The sequence below is a fragment of the Vigna unguiculata genome, chromosome 7, assembly GCF_037176805.1.
Source record: "Vigna unguiculata cultivar grain cowpea cultivar isolate G323 ecotype 2 chromosome 7, ASM3717680v1, whole genome shotgun sequence".
Lineage (NCBI taxonomy): Eukaryota > Viridiplantae > Streptophyta > Magnoliopsida > Fabales > Fabaceae > Vigna > Vigna unguiculata.
Window position 1 is genome coordinate 5951636 of NC_140798.1, and position 20029 is coordinate 5971664.

Here is a 20029-nt window from a genome sequence, read left to right on the forward strand (position 1 = left end):
AAAAAAAAAATTTAAAAACAATTAAAAAGAAATTCAAAAAAACCACGAAGTGACACGTGACAGTCACTGTTCATGACCGTTAATGTTTAAACGGTGTTAGCAAAAAAGGACCCAATTGAACAAAATTGACGAAAATTGGGACCTATTTGAACACAAAACCAAAATTAGGACTTCTTTGAAAAAATTTAACGAAAATTGAGACCAAAAAGGTATTTTAACCTTGAATTAAAATAACACATATAAATACTACTAGTTTCAATATAAGACAATGACACGTGCCTTTGATGATGATATGTGACACTGACATTAAGACGTGACATTGTCATTGTCATGTGACAAAACATTGATTTGACAAGTGACATATATTTAATATTGTTAGTACAATTTTAACGGAAATGAGAAAATTATATCAATTTTTAAAAGTTTGGATCCTAATTGGGGAACCAATTTGAAATATATCGATGAAAATTAAGACTGAAAATGTATTTAAACTTAATATTCTATGCCATGTTGATTTATTCGAACTTATATAAGTCATGGATAATTTTTTTTTTATAATTCTAAAAAATTAAAATATATAACATTTAAATTGTTTACGATCGAATTATATGCATTTTTAAAATATTTTCTTTGAAGAAAAATCTTATATTTTAAACACAAAATATAGCCTCTTTTTTACCATATTATGTGTTGTTCTCGATAATTATACAATTTCTTTAATAGTCAGCATACTTATTTCTTCTCTGTTAAATTTATATATCGAAAACATTTTCATTATAAAATTGATTAAATAAAATGAAATAAACACTTATTATTAACACTACTGGAAATGTTGCGATTTCCATTTTTTTATGCTAATACAAAATAAAAATATTTTTGGTGGTAAAATTAATTAAAAAGTATTATTAAAATTTATATTATAAGTTATATATATATATATATATATATATATATATATATATATATATATATATATATATATATAAAAGGTTAATTGTAAATAATTTTTATGAATTTTATTATATTATAATTGAACAATAGGGACACCTCTAAGTTTTATCAAAATAAAAGAAAAATTATAATAAAATATTTTAATTTATATTTAAAATTATGATTATAACTATGAAACAAAAGCATTTCAATTTTTATGGACAGTTTTAATGGAAATTAAAAAGTTAATTAATGAATGTACCGTAAAGATAGAAAGGTAAGAGAGCTGAAAAGAGTATATAAAAAAATAATTATAAAAATACAACCTTAAAATTATGATAAAATAAGTTATAGGATATTTTAATTTTACATGAAAATCATAAATGTAATTGTAAAATAAAATAATTTCAATTTTATATGCAGTTATTTTTTATAATAAAAAGTAAAAAGATGATTAATAAATATAAAGACGTAAAAGGTAAGCTGAGATAACAAAAGTATATAACAAGAAATAACTGTAAAATATAATTCTTATTATTAATGGTTATAAATCAGGGATATTGAAACGCCATCTATATATTATATTTAATTATCATAAATTTTAATTATATAAAAGCAAATGTATGTGATTCTATAAATAAAAAAAATAAAATTAAAACTTAGTCTTGATAAAAAAAATAGAAAGAAAAGAAAGTACGTATACAAATACTGTATCCTTTGTAAAACTCAGAATGGGGTTTATTGCTACGAAATTCCGGAAACATCCTCTTCGGTGCTAAAGCAACCCTTCTTACTGAAGTCACTGTTTCTTTCTTTCCATCACTCGCTCTGACTCGTCCTCTTCCCCCTCTCCTTTATATACATTACGATTCTTGGTTTATGATTTTCTGCGTCTCTATCTTTCAACATGACTCTAATGACTCCGCCTCCATTCGATGTAACGGAATTATTGCTTTTATTTCTTTTACGTTTCAATTCAATTTGATTGCGTTCTTTATCCTGTTTTTGGTTCTATTTCTTTTCATCTTTATTTTTCGGTTTGTCTGTTGGAAGATTGCTAGGGTTTTGACGTACATGTTTCATTTTGTTGCGTTGCATGAAGCATCAACAGCCGCAGCCGCAGCCGCAACCGCAACCGCAGCAGCAGCCGGAGCCGGAGCCGCAGCAGCAGCCGCATGATGAGATGGAGGTTCCTTCCGGTCCTCAACCTATGGAAGGTAATTCTTGAATTTCGATAATGCTCATATTTGAAGAGTCAGTGAATGAGTGGTTGCATCACTCTGAATTTGTTTATTTAATCATAATGTGTGAACATATGGGAAGTGACTGGTGCAATTCTTTATGAATGTTTAGAAATAGGAATTCGAGTGAAATAGGGCGGCATTTTTGTAATGAGCAATGAAATGGAAAATGTTTTTCTTATAGTGTGGGCTGGTGACGATTGAGCTACATGCACTAAGGTTAGTGTGAGTGCGTAAAGGTTGGTTGGGTTGAATGAATGAATGCAAAATGCAAGCAGTGACCTATGGTGATTTGATGTCTTGTGTTGATTTTATTATTAGGATTAATGTTATGTGTTGTGAGGTAGCATTTGAAGTTGCTATGTTTTTTGAGGTCTGAGTATAAGCGTTATTTTAAGCGGTGCTTCCTTTTGATTGGGATGGATGGGTAAGGTAATTTTTGGGACTCTTCCTTCCATGTGGTTTGTGAAATTAACAAACTTTTATTTAAATATTTGGTCTAACTGAGTAGTCATTATGTTTATTTATATTCTTATTTTTTTGTATAGTGTTTCTTTACTTTTTCAATTTCAGCAGCAGAAAGCATGAGTACAGTGGCTGCTCCAACAATGGATGATACACCATCTGCGAAATTCACCTGGACCATTGACAATTTTTCAAAACTTCCTAACAAAGTCTTTTCTGATGTTTTCTGTGTAGGGGGCTTTAACTGGTATGTCCATTTCCACCCCTATCCATCGATGTCTAATGTTACTTACATCTATATATGCGTGTCAAGTTATCCTTATTATGAATGTTGTTGTCCTCACTGACATCAGTTTAAATGAGCAGGCGGGTTCTTATCTTTTCCAAGGGGAACAGTGTTGACCATCTTTCAATGTATGTAGATGTTGCAGATGCAGCTAATTTGCCTTATGGTTGGAGTAAACATGCACAATTCAGCTTGACTGTTGTTAATCAAATTCATAGTAATTTTTCAATAAGAAAAGGTAATATCGCTGCAGACCGTATTCTTTGAACATTTTTCTCTTTTCCAAGTTGAATAAGTAATGTAGCAAAAATTATATTCCTCTTTCTAATATGGGATATTATATGTTTGTGAGAACTAACATAGTGGTTCTGTTTGTGGGCAGTTAATAATTTAAGGTAGAGATCTCTGTGGCAGACCTAAAAAAATTGGGGATTGGGTTTTGTGAAAATGATGCCAGAATTATTCATTTAATTCATATTAATTATTTGATGTGAATGAAGTTACTGTTTTGCAATTTCATTTAAGAAGCAAACTGATGGACCTGGGGATTGCAGGCAGGCAATAAAATCTTTTATTTTTTAATTGTTTGCTTGGAGTTATTGCAGATTATAATTTAATCAGGTCACCATAATCAGATAATTTGGTGTAAGGAGAGATGATCAATTGAAATATAAATTGTTTGTAATTGATTAATCATTCCTGGTTTATGGTTTCATAGGTCTAGGTTCGATTATTCAATTATAAAACTCTCTCTTGTGTAGTCAAGACTCTTGACAAGACCGTGCTTTTCTTGCCAAGAAATTCGTCTCAGCTGATGGCCTTTCTGGCTGTGTGACAATCTTTATAGCAATTCTCTAATATCCCTGAGTTGTTTTTCCAACTATTGTTTTTGGCATAACTCAATTTTTATGTTTTTTACTTACGGGTCAAGGGAGAGTATAAAAAATCTTTGAAATATCTTATGATTTTATTTTTATATCTTTTAATGTTTTAGAGATTTGGTACTGCGACTCTGAAGCCCAAGTGAAATCCACTATGCCGAACTCTTCCCACACTTCTATTTTTCATCTGTTATAGGCATTATGGAGAACATGATGTGTCTGGTCCTTATGGTTACTGGATGTGTTTCTCTCCTTTCTGATTTGTTTGAAGTTCTGTCCAATTTCATACCAACATGGGTGGGTTTTCACTTGTTACTTAAGAATTGTTTTTAATTATTTATGATATAATATTATGAGTTACATAATAATAATAATAAAAAAAATATAATATTAAAAAATAGAAAAAAAACTATTTAAAGCATAATATAATATATAGTAAACTAAATAATCTAGTAAACTAAATAAAACATATTATCTGATATGATAAATTAAAAATTAAAATTAAAAATAATAGTAATGAAAATGTATAATAAACCACGTAATATTAATAAAAAGTAACTAAAACATAATTTATAATAAAATAAGCTAAATTATAGAAAAATCTAAATAGTGTATTAGTATACATTAAATCTTATAAGTGAGTAAAAATAAAAGTTTTGTGTTTTATCATTCTTATTTTTATTTTAAAAAATATTAATATATGTATATATATATATATATATATATATATATATATATATAATAAAATAATAAAGTAAAAAGAATATAAAATATTGTTAAGCAATAACATAGTTATATAATACAAACTAAATGTTTATAAACGTATATTTGAAAGCTAATATATGTTAGAGGTTCATTGACCTGGTAAAAAAATTCAGAATAGTGGTTATCCTCCTACTGTTATTGACTACTATGATCAAATTTAAGTTTATTAAAGTACAATTACTTTTTATTACTAATGATTATTAGTGGATGAGATTTTGATTACTTTTTTCCTTTTGAGAGTGAACATTTATATATATATATATATATATATATATATATATATATACATATATATAAGAATGAGAGTAATGAATTTATACCTATATATAAAGAGGATTCCCTTTTTGGTGTACACATTTGATAATTCCAATTTTACCTTTTATAAGGCAGCATGATAGAGTAGTTGATCTCTTTCTTACTATCTCACCACTTCACCTCTATTATAACCACTATCACCACAACTGCCACCATCCTCCTTGTCTCACTGTTCCGTTTTGGCCACCCTCACTTGTCATAACAACTACCAGCGTTGTTAGTGCTACGATCTTGTTATTGTCATTTTTCTTTTCCGGATATCCCGTATTAACTAGAGTTATGTATGACCAAATTATATCATATAAGTGGGTGTAAACCACACTTTACAAGTTAGTTTTTTTGGGTTAAGGTAGGTCTAAATCTACTATCAAAGATGGTATTGAACCCTATCCTAATAAGATTTGGTGAGTCTATTGTACTACTTCCTATTAGACCATAGATCACACATTAACTAGAGATATGACAAAATAATAGGATATAAATTAGTGTAAACCTCATGATACAAGTCAAAATTGTGAGGTTTATTTAGACCTAAAATCACTTTTTAAGAAGTTCTGTCATTGTCACCATTATCATTACTCTTGTCACTACTATCACTATGAGCATCACTACCACAACTTATTATTATGTGGGCCTTATCATGGTGCGTGTCAAACATTGGATATGGTTAAGGCTTATTTTGCCTTTACCTTATCGTGTTCTATCTTAGTTTTGTATCCTGTAATAAGTAAGTCCATAATGCTTTGGATATGTTTGATGATTCTTTTATCAGCCTTTGGGAGGATATTCTGTTGGAGGATATCAAAGGATCCGTGTCAAATGTGTTTGGAACTTTAACTTTCAGAGGTTTCATGTTATCAAGAAACTTAAAATCTTCTTATTTTATCTTTTCCATGTGTTTATATTGTCTTAGAATCACGTTAAAGCACATTTGGATGGATTTAGTTTTTAAACTTTTATTCTGATTGATTGGAAAAAGCTACCAGTGTTACTTTTTCTAATCAAACTTGTTTGGTAATTTAGATAGATTATAATCCAAATTTACAATCTTTAACAAAGATCCTCTTTTGTGATAAAGTAAATTTTGGAGTTTTAAAAGCTAACAAATTACATTTTTGAGTTTACTTTTGTTTTCCATTTTATTCCCAACAATTGTTTCTTTTAAATACAAACCAACTACTACAAGTAATTCTATATCATTTTTTTTTTAATTTTACTATAAAAGAAACAACTATTTTTGACAACAATTCTAACAAAATAATTTATCTTCACATATAAAACAAAAAAGAAAACCTATTTTCACATATTCAATTATAAAGATAGTATGTATTTTGGATTATTGAAATAGTCTTTAAAAATAATCCAGTCTTCTGAACGCATTGTTTCTTTACCAGATTTCTTTCTCTGATATTTTGGGAGGTTAGACAGTTAATTACTTACTGTAACAACTACCGAGTATTTCATTCTGTATGTGTTATTTTCATATCAATACCACAGTAATTTTGTATTTTTACTATGTTAGAAGTTTTCTCTTGGTGAGTTTGTGCTAAGCTTGTTAGATTGTTTCTGTTATTAAAAGTTGACATGGGTTGGTAGAATATTCAAGATTGTATTGGTAGGATGTAATACCTGTGCATATTAGTAGGTCTACGGGGCAAATAAAAAAGGAAATTATCATCATTCAGAAAATATATTCTCTCTGTAACTAATTCTCTGCATGAAGTTTATTCTACCATTGGGCTTCCGTTTACAACATAGGATTTTTCTTGGTTCCCCTGAAAAATCCAAATCTATCACACAGTTATGTTGGTTTTTGTTTCTTAACTCTCTAACTTTAACTAGTTTTGTGTAATCCATAATGTTTTATCATCTGCTTTGGCAACACTTTCTGTAGCTCCCTCTCTCTCATTTTCTTATTCAGAAAGTTAAATTTGATTGCTTTTACATATTCCAGAATCTCATCATCAGTTCCATGCGCGTGAGTGCGATTGGGGTTTCCTTAATTTCATGCCACTTGCTCAATTTTATGATTCGGCTAGAGGTTATCTTGTGAATGATACATGTATAGTTGAGGCTGACATTACTGTGCGTAAAGACATGGACTGGTCATATGACTCAAAGAAGGAAACTGGTTATGTTGGATTAAAAAACCAAGGAGCTACTTGTTATATGAATTCCCTGCTTCAAACACTGTACCACATTTCTTATTTTCGGAAGGTTAGCTAATGTTATATACATTTGTAAGGTCTTATTTTTTAAAAGGGCAAGCAGTTATATTTGAAATTAGCTCATGTATAGAATTGCTTTTGCAGGCTGTGTACCATATGCCCACGACTGAAAATGATTTGCCATCAAGGAGCATACCTCTTGCATTACAGAGTTTGTTTTACAAATTGCAGTACAGTGAAACTAGTGTAGCAACGAAAGAGTTAACCAAGTCTTTCGGATGGGATACACATGATTCATTCATGCAGCATGATGTGCAAGAACTTAATAGGGTTCTTTGTGAGAAGCTAGAAGACAAAATGAAGGTATTGAGTTATTTATGATAGTGTTTTATTGTTATGTCTTGTTAAAGTAGTTTTTACTCTGGATTTGTGTGCTTTTATTATGTTCTTGAGATTTTGACTTTGCCAGGGAACTGTTGTAGAAGGCACTATACAGAAATTGTTTGAAGGCCACCATATGAACTATATTGAATGCATCAATGAGGATTATAAATCAACAAGAAAGGAGTCATTTTATGGTATGCATTTTTCTTTTAGGATGCTGCTATTTACCACATTATTCCATATTATTGGACCTTATGGAATATTGGATATTTATTACAGATCTTCAGCTTGATGTCAAAGGCTGTAAGGATGTGTATGCTTCTTTTGATAAGTATGTGGAAGTGGAACGGCTTGAGGGTGATAACAAATATCATGCCGAGCACCATGGGTTACAGGTAAAACCTGAATCCTTGTGCTTTTTTTTTTTTTTTTTGCCTTTTATTATCAGGCTGAACTTCACTAAGTGCATTGTTTTATCGAAAAACATCTCTTTGATCTTCCTCTATTTTGTTAATTGCATTTGTTTAGTAGTTACTGTTTCACTTGAATGATTGCTGAAGCTGTTATTATCATTTTTATGTTCATTATCTGGATGATTATTTTCGTGGATTGTGATTATGATTAGTCTTTCAGGATGCTAGGAAGGGTGTATTGTTCATTGATTTCCCACCTGTTCTACAACTTCAATTAAAACGGTTTGAGTATGATTTTATGCGAGACACAATGGTAAAGGTTGGTATTTAATTCAAGAAGCAATAAAATATTCCTTGCCTTGTGACTCTGTCATAATTGTTTTTTTCACTTTATAATATTTTATTCTGATAGGAATTTTTACCATTTTTTCTTTGCCAGTTGCAGTTACAGTTAAGCATTTTCTATTATAAATTATCAGTTAAAAACCTCTTTCTTTTTATTAAATGAATGATGCACCACATTTAGTACGCTTTTATTGGGTTTCTAAAGAGTAAATGCCTTGTTTGGGCTTGTCTTTGATTTTTATCACTAATATTTGTTTCTCACAAAGTTTCTATTGTTATTGTAAGCTTTCTCTCTTGCTTGGTCCAGGAATTTTGTACCATATCCTGTTGTATACTTTGTTTAATAATTAAAGTGAAGTGATTTTAACTAGCAGTTACTTGAAATTTAAAACATACTATATAGTTGTTTCTGTCTGAGATGTGTTTTATTCTTTCTTCCCTTGATTATTTTTCCCCCATTGGACAGATACTATTATAATAATATTTTTGTGTTTATTATTCCATTTGTAATATTTTCTATTACTTCTGACACCTCTATTATACTTGGTTATTGGTTGGCATCAGATCAATGATCGCTATGAGTTCCCCTTGCAACTAGATCTTGATAGGGATAATGGCAAGTATCTATCACCTGAAGCAGACAGAAGTATTCGGAATCTTTATTCACTTCACAGGTATCTTACATAGTGAATGCTATGGCCGCAATTTGTTTTTCTATGCAATACCTGCTTTTGAACTGCATGCGGTGGTGCATCATGAAACTACATTTGTGCTTCTGCTTGAAGTGGTGAAACTGGGAAGGTAGATGATTTAAAAAGAAAACCACAAGTATAACCTAAAACAAATATTTAGTGGTGGAGTTCTCATTTAGGCTTTTGAAAAAGACTGTGGGCAGAATTAAAGCTAATTCGAGGGTTAAAGCTAATTGTGTTGAAATGATATATTTGTCTATTAACTTACCAACCAACTATTGTATCAAAAGGATATAAAGTCATTTATCATTAACTTACAATTTTGGTGGCATGTTCTGTATGACTTGGCTTCTAGTAGCGCAGCCTTTACTAATTCAATTAATGGATAAAGTTAAGAAGTATAAAAGCATGTTCTTTTTCTTAAAGACTATAAACTATTATGTGCTTTTTCTTGTTAGTATAATCTTTCTTATTTTTGGCTGTTGACATGGAATCAATTTTTTGTGTGGTCAAGGAATTCTATTCTTCTAAATTGAAGTTTAACTAATTGGGCATATATCCAAATACCGTTTGTGAGGAATTTGTTTAGAGTTGTAATAATCGTTTACATGTATTTATCCTTCAGCCTAAGCATTTGGGATTTTGGTTGTTGACAAAATTGATAGTATTAGTGTTATATGTTTGTTGTTTGTTTTAATTGTCCTATCATGGCTTTGTCTATTTTCCTTTTTAATTTATTTTCTAATTCTCGTAGGTTGCATTGGTTTGTAACCATCAATAACTGTCCATAACTGGCTTGTAACTCCGCTTTGTTTTTCTATTAGTTCTGACTAGCAGAACAGAACTGTATCTATGTTTTTTCTTACCAATAATATACAGTACACACTTTAAACAGTCACACGATTGGTCCCTTCATTTATTCTTTTCATCTTTCTTGTTTAAAACTCTATTTTGGTATCAAGAACTGGTTGATGATCCACAATGCAAATCCAGTTCAAATTCCCTCCCATCTCCCTGCCATATTTTTCAGACCTTTGTTGCTGAAAAACTTGACACTTAACTATCTTCACTAGAAGCAACATGTTGAACTTGTCATCAAGGCTCACAAATTCCACCGGTTTGTTCTCAATCCCATCATCCCTCCTGTTTCCGTAGTAGTGATGATCGCAAATCTCTAATGGATATTCATGCCTATGAAGAATGGGCAGTCCAAGAACAAATTTTGCTTGCCTGGTTGTAGTCTAACATCTCTAAGGGAGTCATATCTCGTGTTATTGGTTATGTTCAATCTGATCAAGTATGAGAGCATATTAATGATTATATGAGAGCATATTAATGATTATTTCTTTACTCAAACCATAGCGTAAGCGTGTGCATCAACTTCGTCGAAATCAGTCTTTTGGCAACAAATCCATGCATGACTTCTTAAGTCGCATGAAGTCTATTGTTAATGAACTAGCTAACATTGGTTGTCTAGTTCAACCACCGAATATGTTGATGCTATTCTTGAAGGTCTTCTACCAGATTTTGTTGCTGTCATTTTTGTGATTTAAAGTAAGTTTGAAACTCCTCCCGTTATCGAGGTGGAGGCTCTTCTTCTTGCGCATGAAGTCCGCACTGACAGGAGAAATCCCTCTTTCTTTTTTCCCTCCATTACTCGTCAATGTTTTGCTCCATCTAATTTCTTTGGTTTTCATATCGTCCCTCCCCTTACAACAATAGTTATTTTCTATACGTCGTGGTGGTGCTCAACAATTTCATGGTTCTTGATGTGGTCGTGGAGGTCGTGGAGGTCGCTTTGATAATTTCCAATGCCATATTTTCCTAAAATATGGTAACATTTCTAGTGTCTACCATTTCCGTGCTAATTCATTTTTTCAATTGTATGAATCCTTGGTCATTTGTGATCCAGCCACCAATCAACCTCTGCATTTTCCTCCCACATCCACCACTCCTTCATCCTCCAAACTTCCTGCTCTTACCATAGCCCCTCCCTAATTTGCTTCCATTCTTCCCAGTGGTGTGCTTGCTTCTTTGTCCACTCGTGAAACCACCAGTTCTTAGATCCCTATTCTATAGCCTCTTTTCATGTTGTAGGTAGCTATCAAAATATTCAACAATTTAAACATTTGAGGTCTTGATCACATTTATGTTGGCTATGTCTACCTATTGCTTCCTTGCAGCTTAAAGTGCCTTACACCGTCTTATATCAATGTTCCTTGGATTATCTTTTTCTAAAAGTCATTGGTTGTGCTTTGTTTTCCTTTCCTTCATCCTTATCACAATTATAAACTTTACTTTCATGCTTAATAATGTGTCTTTCTCAAGTACTATATCTCTTAAAAGGGTTTTCTCTGGTTGGCCAAGTTTGGCTGCATCTCTACCTCCAAAGATGTTGTTTTCAATGAACTCTGGTTTCCCTATACTTCCTTTTTTCGTACGCCAATGCTTGTACTTCTCTCCCCAAGCAATATTTTGATCATAATCCTAATTTGTCTCCCCCATTCACCGTTTCCCCTTGTCATCCTTCTCTTGAGTCTTTGTTTCCCACACCTTCATCTTAGTCTTCCCCTTCCAACAGTTCTCCTTTGCTTCCTTGTTCTAGTCTCCCCTTTATTTTCTCCTATCCAATGTTCATCCTATGCAAACATGTTCCCAAACTATTGTCACAAATCCCCACATGTCCTTCACTATTACTCACTAATGTTGAACTTTCCCAGTTTTCATAGGCCATTAAAATTCCCAATTGGGTCGCTGCTATGAAATCTAAATATGAGGCTCTCCTTCATCAATACATGGGATTTGGTGCCTTTACGTCCTGATTGAAAGGTAGTTTGTTGCAAATGGGTTTTTCGCATTAAACAGAACAGTGATGGTAGTGTTAACGAGTTCAAAGCCTGTTTGGTTGCTAATAATCAGGTTCCAGGCTTTGATTTTAAACCTTCTCTCCAGTTATTAAGCTTGTTACTGTTCATGTTATCCTCACTTTATCTTTGACACATGGTTGGGACCTTTTCCACTTGGATGTCTACAATGCTTTCCTCAATGGGTCTCTTGATGAGACTATCTTTATGCCTATGGTTGCCCATGTCAAATCTTCGGTTTGCCACCTCAACAACGCTATCTATGGTCTGAAACAAGCGCCTTGACAATGGTTTGACAAGCTCAAGTCCACTCTTATTACTTCTCTTGGTTTCCACTCCACTAAATCTGATCCCTCCTTATTTTTTTGCCATCAACATGATCACATTATTTACGTCTTGGTCTATGTTGATGACATTCTTATCACTGGCACCTCTACATATTTTATTCAATAACTTACTCATCAATTGAATGCCACTTTCTCCCTCAACCAACTTGGCTGTCTTCTTGGGTATTGAGATTAGTTATTAGTCTCCCACTTTAGTAGTTTTCACTCAAGGCAAATATATTTGTGACCTCTTGCACAAAACGATGATGATTGAGGCCCACTTTGTCTTTGCTCCTATGTCCTCTTCTTGCAAACTCTCCAAGGGTGGCTCGACATCATTTTCGATCCTACACTATATCGCTCTGTGGTTGATAATTGCAATGAGGTTCTGAATAAAATGTTGAGGAGGTAGAGTGGAGGATGAATTTTAGGAATAAAATATATTGATTGTTGGTGATGATTGTGTGACAGGCCAAGAAACTTCTCGAACGTGGAATTTGCTTTTAGAGGTGCAATTTGTTTGGGACTAAATTTATAATTGATCTATTTTTGCATAATTGGTATTGATTTTACTTGTTATTGCATTAGTTGATGAGGTAGAGTAGCCCTGAACTATGATGTAGTTTGCTGTTATTATATAGGTTTGCCTCATTGTTAACATCTGTAAAAACCTTGGCTGCACTTTTTTGTTTGCAGTGTTTTGGTTCACAGTAGTGGGGTGAATGGTGGGCACTACTATGCTTATATTAGGCCAACGCTATCAAACCAGTGGTACAATCTTTATAATCTTTCAGTATTTGTATATGTATTATAAATTAATGTTCATCTTACTATTCCTTGTGCACTTGTTTATTGTTATTAAACGAGGAATGTGATGAAATTGATTATTATCAAAGGGTAATATTTGCCACTATGAAACAGGAAAATCAGAGTCATATGTTTAAAAGAGCTTTTCTGTTGTGAATTATGTTTTTAATCACTCTTGTAAGTCTATTATTTGTAATCATTCAATGTACAGAATGTAGGGGAACCTAATAAGGATGATGACGAAGATTATCCCTAACATAGCTGTACATATTTCTTTAAGTACTAAGATCAAACATATCTTTTACTTGTAATGACATCTTACCGCTCTAGTGATGCTAGAACAGTAAACATCACTATTTAATCTCTTCAACTCATTCAATTTCATTATTATCATTTATTCTCTTGGAAGTTTATCATGTTGGTTAAATCTAATTTTTAGACGTTTGAAGGTGTTGTTTATAATTCACTTAATGTTGTATGTTAGTGGAAAGTTAACTAAGTCAGTCCCTTTGTACTATAACTAGTATGCTGTTATATGATACACAAAATTGTGAAATAAACTTTCAGGCTCAGCACGCATGTCATTTGTGCTGTTACTCTCTCTCTCTACCCGCATTTCTTCTCTGTTTTGTGAAGTGTGTTCAGTGTGTTTTAATAGGAGATCCATGGTGGATGTCTTGTAAATTGATGATCAATGTATTTTGGGTGATATAGGGATTTATTATGGTTTTCTAAGATTATTTAGATGATTTATTGGGTGTCAATAACCAATATTTTATTTTTCTTTGTGATATGGTAGTATAAGAGACCATTGATATTTTATTTCCATTTTTATTCACTCGTTGCTTCTTTTTCAATTATGTCTTTTTAATATTGGAATTGTCAGTCAGTTGCTGGTGCATTCACATATTAAATATTTTCTTTTACAATGATCTTTTTTTTGCTAAAATCAGATTACGATCATAGTTTTAACATCTACACAGTATATAGCTGTGTAAGTCCGCCTCGGGGCTGATTAGTTGGTAAAAGTTTCATCAACTATGTTTATGGTTTTTAGATATAATGCTTGTTTGAAAGAGTCTGTATCTTGACCACACACTTTGATGTATTTATATGGAATTAGAGGAAAACATAACTTGCTTGTGTTTGTGATCCAACCTTAAAAAATACTTGCATCAGGTTTAAGTTTGATGACGAACGGGTAACAAAAGAGGTTGAAAAGAGGGCTTTAGAAGAACAGTATGGTGGTGAAGAGGAGGTAGTATTTTGAAAGCCTTTGTTGGGCTTGTGTTGTATATTTTTTCTTTCTATTCTTTTGACTTGGTGTTTTTATTTTCCATGCCAGTTTTTCTTTGCTTCATTCTACTTTTCTTTTGTCAACAGTTACCTCATACTAATCCAGGGTTCAACAACTCGACCTTTAAATTTACAAAATACTCAAATGCATATATGCTTCTTTATGTACGGGAAAGTGACAAGGATAAAATAATTTGTGATGTGGATGAGCATGACATTGCTGAACACCTTAGAGTAAGATGTTTGATTCATTGACGTTATATATATTTTTTACCTTATTTGCATTTGTTACTTAATTATCGTTATTTTTGAAAATTTTATCTCCTTGTATATGTGATAACCCCTTTATATTTTAATTGGTCAATTTTTGTGTTCATCCATTAATTTGAAATCTAATATTTAACAAAAATGTTGATGTGGTGTGTAGTAGAATGCTCATGGATGTGCTAATGTGGTAGTTGCAATAGTGTTGTATGATGATACAAAGCCATGGTAGTTGAATCGTGAATTATATCACAAATTGGAGAACTTCTTTATTGTATTGTGAATCATTTCGTATTGTGAATCATAAGATTCATAAACGTTTTGAGAGTCACATTTTTGGTTGCAATGATAGTTTCCATAGTCTTTTTTTAGTGCAGTAGTAGTTTTAGTGGAAGTCACATTTACTAACTGGGGTATAACATTTTTTAAACAAAATGGACTAAAATTTAGGTTGGAAGTCACATTTACTAACTCCTAGGTTGTCTGTCATTACTCACATATGCACATGAGGCTGGCTTTGAGGTCATGCCACTGCCAGGTACTATGAGACTCGCCACTGAGGGTGGCCATCGAAAGATGCGTCATTGTCGTGAAGTCTGACTGCTTATTATGCTTGTAACTGGAAGGGATTGCACTGCGAGTTACCACGACAAGAGGCGCCATTGTGAGATTCACTGCAACAAGAATCTCCATCGTGGGAGGTGCCATCGTGTGTAACATCACTGCCCTTGGATGCTACGATTTGGGGAATATGAACACGATACTAGTGAAAAAACGAGTCTTCAAGCGATTCGTATTGTATAGTACGATTCGTATAGTAAATCGTACGATACTTACTACTACGTACAAAATTGATACATTGATTTATTATTCTCAGATTTGGAGGAATATCATTGTACTTTATTGTGTCGATTATGAGGTCATTAGACCTATAAATAAACGAGTCTGCAAGTTGTTAAGGAAATATGGAACACTACTTCTAAGGAGGCAAATCCCTTTGATTATGAATTGTTTCTAAGTACATAAACCTAGTATTAATAGTGAAATACAACTTTGACCGTGATAAATAATTAAATTTCAACTAGGATAAATTATAAAGTTTCCTAAAATACACAATCAGCACTACGATTTTGATATTCTCTTGAAGCTCTGAGAAAGTGTTTTCTCCATTTCTAGCTTGAATATAATTCTTTCAAAGTTAATGCAATTCATCCCTTTGGTGATTTTGTTTGCAAGTTGACTCTGACTAGATACATGGGAGAGCAAATCAAGCCACTGTCTAGCTGTTCCTTAATAAAATGTTTGTCCACTTTTAGCTTTATCATGTTGCAGTGGGTGGTGGGCTATACTAATTATAAATTTATTGTCACAATATAACCTCCTAAGTTCCTCCTACTTTATCTTCAAGTCTTCCAATATAATCTTTAGCCATAGAAGTTAACATAATCTTTGGGCATTGTTTGAAATTCTTGTTCAGCACTTAATCTAATTACTAAATTTTGTGTTTTGCTTTCCAAGTCATTAGATTTTCACCAAGGAAGTTGTAATATTCAGTTGTTGATCTCCTACCCTGCATAATCTGCATTTGTATATGCTTTAAAACTTATACTGTTTTGTTTTGTTGAATAACATGAAATTAGTTTTAGGGATTAATTTTCCTTGTGTAAAACATACATACACAAACGATAGTTTATTTATAGTGATAATGGGCCAAGCCCAGAAATACAGAATGGGCTGGACTCAACTACTAGGGAAAATACTACATTATCTAAAACTCTCCCTTAAGCTGGTGCATATAAATCGTTATGTACCAAGCTTGTTACAAAGATAGTCAATTCTAGGTCCTCGAAGAGACTTAGTGAAATTGATAACTCGAGTTGACAAACTCAGTCTTGATGTCTCTTGATAGAATTTTTCTCGAATGAAATGACAGTCAATTTCAATGTGTATGGTCTTCTCATGAAAGACAGGATTAGAGCTATGGGTGTTTCAACTAATCGTTTGAGAAAGGCTCCCCCTTATTAAGTAGAAGTTTGATATTAGGATCTATGGGTGTTTCTACAACTTTAGAATTCATTAACCCAATTTCCTCCAAAATATCCAATGCATACTTCTTCTGAGATATGACAATAACACTGTTGGATTGTGCTACTTCAATACCTAGGAAATATCTGAGTTTTCCAAGATTTTTGATTTGAAAATGGCAACAAAGATATTGCTTTAAGAGGGAGATGCCAAGGTAGTCACTTCCTGTGAGAATAATTCATCAACATATACTATTAAGTAGATACATCCAACACTGGAGTGACAATATAAAATTGAATGATCCGTGTCACTGCGACACATGCCAAACTATTGAACAACACTGCTGAATTTTCTAAACCAAGCACGAGGAGACTGTTTCAGGCCATATAAATATATGTGAAGATGACATAAATTCGAAGATCATTCAACAAACTGAGTAGGAGTGATAAACTGAGTTTCGATATTTGTTTAGTTCAATTCTTAAGCTTATTAGGATCCCATAATATTCTCCAATAGAAAGAGTGCATTGTTTGGCACCAAAGATTTTACTTTCTATTGAAAGTACAAAATCTTGTCTTTTATTTTTTGTTTTATTACAAAAAAAAAAAAGGAAATGTGAACAGTGTTGTGAATAATGCTATTTCAAATGAGATGCAGACTGAGAGGAAAGATCTAAATAGGGCAGTTTTAGACAACCTTAGTGTGACCTCTACCGTGCAAGCAGTGGCAAGAATGGTAATCAAATGCCTGTTAGTGTGTGAATCTTGCACAAGAGAAAGGATACATGTGCAGACACATGCTTACTATATTGGTGGCTAAACTTTGGGAATTGGACAATGAAAGAGCAATGGGGTTTTGGTGTGATTACCAATTAGAATGTAGGATCTAGAAGTTGGGACTGACTGACAACTAAGCAAAAACTAGGAGCCCTTTAGGCAACTTAAAGAAAAATAGGAAATGGGTGCACTTCACACAACCATAGAAGAGATGAATTGCAACTAAGTCAACGAATATGATTTGGAAACGGAGACTCAGATATCAGGAGTTGTGGTGCCAACTTGAAAAAGGGATAGATATCTAAGAAAAAAGGTTCAATATTGTTCATGGAAAAAACTCTAGAATTTGAGACTAAAGACTCACTTGAAGAAGAGGAAGTTGACTGATTTGTGAAATTTGATTTAATTCTTTGTGGAGCTGTAAGAATAAAAGAATTAGGATGATGTACTTTAGGAATGTAGGCAAAAACAAAAAGTAAGTTAGAAAGAGGATGAGGATAGGAAAATCTATGCTCATTAATGATTATGCATTTAGTAATGAAGACTATGTCAGTCGGAGATAAACATATATATCCTTTGTGATTGTTGGAATTCCTTAAAAATCATGCTCAATTGATCTATACTCAAGCTTGGGAGCATTATAAGGTCTAAGAAAAGGAAAGCAAACCCACTTAAAGACCTTGAGAAAATTGTAATCTAGGCAGATTTGAAATAAAGTAGTGTAGTGAGTGACAATTTGAAGAGGAACAATAGGTAACCTATATGTGAGGTAAACAATAGTAGTGGAGGGATGATCCCAGAAGTTCAAGGGAGAGATGCTTGACAAGAAGAGAAAAGTCCATTTCAACTATGTTTTTGTGTTTTCTTTCAACAACATCATTTTGGTGGTGAATGTGAGGACACGACAAATGATGAATAATGCCTATTTCTTTGAGGTAGCTAGTAAAGACATGAAGTTCACTTCCCTAATTAGACTGCGAAGCTCTGTTGCATATATTAAATTCCAGTTCAACCATATGTTAAAATTGTTTAAAAATAGTTAAGGCATTAGATTTACTTTTATGAAGATATATCACGTGAAACGTGATTAGGCATCATCGAAAGATATCTAATAATAAAAATTGCCATGAGAATTAGTGGGTCTTGGCATTGTTGTTAAAATAGCAAGTAAGATTGCAAACTCGCATGATCTTGCGAGTTTGGATCACTAAGCGAGTTGATGCGATGGATGGATTGTAAAAGGTGTGGATCAGAGCGAGTATGCGAGGATGGTCACTGAATTGGGGATCGTGGGCCTTGTCAATCCTTCTAGTCCTATGATTGATCCAACCCATGAGAAGCCTAACACTTTTACATTTTTTCTACTAGCATTACCTTCACATACATATTAGAAGGAGAAGACTTTTCAAGAGTGATTACCGTCGTCAACACCATAGTCCTTGATGCTCACTGGCCTCATGGCTAGCGATGCTATGTTCTTCTACTGTTTATTTCTCTCACCACCTTAGGGTTCCTTTTACTAATATTGTTGCCTTCATGGTTATCTACTCTAGGGTTAACCCTTAAACCTGTAAGAGTTTACGAGTCCAATGGTGGCTCACGAGTGAACTCGTGTGTAGACTCATTTTTAAGTTAACTCGGATCAAACTCACTGGACTTAATACTTATTTGCGAGTCAGAGGTTGAGTGAATAAGTGTGGAAGAATAGGTCACAACAACTTGGGTCCTTTCATTTAAGCACGATTTAGTTTTCGTGTTTCATACTAGAATCTTCGCCTTTTAGATCTGGTCATTGTTGGCATGCCTCTCATCTCTTCTCACCTTGGCTCAAAATTCAGTTTTGCCCTCACTGGTCTCACATTCACACCTTGCATTCAGTCCTCGCTATTGCATCGTTTCATCTCGCCTTGAGTCAGCTCGTTGTTGCCTTGCTTTGCAGTTGCCTTGTTGTGGTGTTCAGGCTCATGCTCGTCGCTTCTTCCTTCTTCAATTTAGCCTTTTAATTTGTGTTTCAATTTGGGGTTTTACTCTTCATAATCATTTATGTGGTTTAATTTAGTTGGGGTACTATTTTGGGCTTTTATTTTGTGTACGGTATTGTTTTTAGGTTTTTTTTCTTGCTGCAGCCTATCAGTTTTCTTCCTATACCCTATCGAGGCTTCCAAATATTTTAATCTGAAAATGGAGTGGGTGAGTACCGAGAAAATGTTTTCGAAATTAATTTAGTTTGTTCCGGAAAGCAAAATCTGGAAGTGATAAGTTAATGTAGAATTGGTATAAAAATAATTATTTGTTTTTATTGAACTGTCGCACGAAATAGACTCTTACGAGTTGAGTTAATGGACCTTCCACGAGTCTACGTTGACTCTTGAGTTTGATAACCTTGGTTGTTTTGCTGGAAGCTCGAGTTTTGAATGTACTAATCTGAGATGTGAATTATATGCATCATCTGACATGACACAACATTATTATAACATTATAGCAATTAGAAACAATTAAAAGTATATAATATGATAAACTAATAATAATAATAATACTTCAATAAAAAATTACAGAAAGTTATTTATAATATCATATAATAATAAATTATTATATCATTTATAAATATTTTAATATTTTTTATCTAAAGTAAACTCTTACGAGTTTACGATTCGAGTTTACAAAGCTCTCACGAGTGTCCGTAAACTTTTGAGTTTAACAACCTTGGTTGTAGGTGTTTAATAAAACAGATACTATTTGGCAGAAGCAAGTACAACATGTTGAGAATAAGATAGGATTGCAGGTTT

The 20029-nt window shown here is 32.7% G+C and overlaps 1 protein-coding gene across 4 annotated transcripts in view; it reads left to right on the forward strand.

Moving 5' to 3' along the window:
- Positions 1–1669: 1669 nt before the first annotated feature.
- LOC114191621 (ubiquitin C-terminal hydrolase 13-like) overlaps positions 1670–20029 on the forward strand; it is a 37942-nt gene continuing 19582 nt past the window's right edge. The window contains exons 1-13 of one of the 4 annotated variants that reach the window (XM_085665165.1): positions 1670–1867; positions 2033–2147; positions 2720–2883; positions 3003–3160; positions 6838–7100; positions 7196–7414; positions 7521–7629; positions 7715–7830; positions 8069–8167; positions 8758–8867; positions 12772–12846; positions 14062–14140; positions 14266–14412. In XM_085665165.1, coding sequence (XP_085521291.1) covers positions 2106–2147; positions 2720–2883; positions 3003–3160; positions 6838–7100; positions 7196–7414; positions 7521–7629; positions 7715–7830; positions 8069–8167; positions 8758–8867; positions 12772–12846; positions 14062–14140; positions 14266–14412 — 1581 coding nt within the window. In that variant the 5' untranslated portion in view covers positions 1670–1867; positions 2033–2105. The remainder of the gene's footprint in view (positions 1868–2032; positions 2148–2719; positions 2884–3002; positions 3161–6837; positions 7101–7195; positions 7415–7520; positions 7630–7714; positions 7831–8068; positions 8168–8757; positions 8868–12771; positions 12847–14061; positions 14141–14265; positions 14413–20029) is intronic. The other 3 variants (XM_028080916.2, XM_085665163.1, XM_085665164.1) reach the window with 3 other exon arrangements.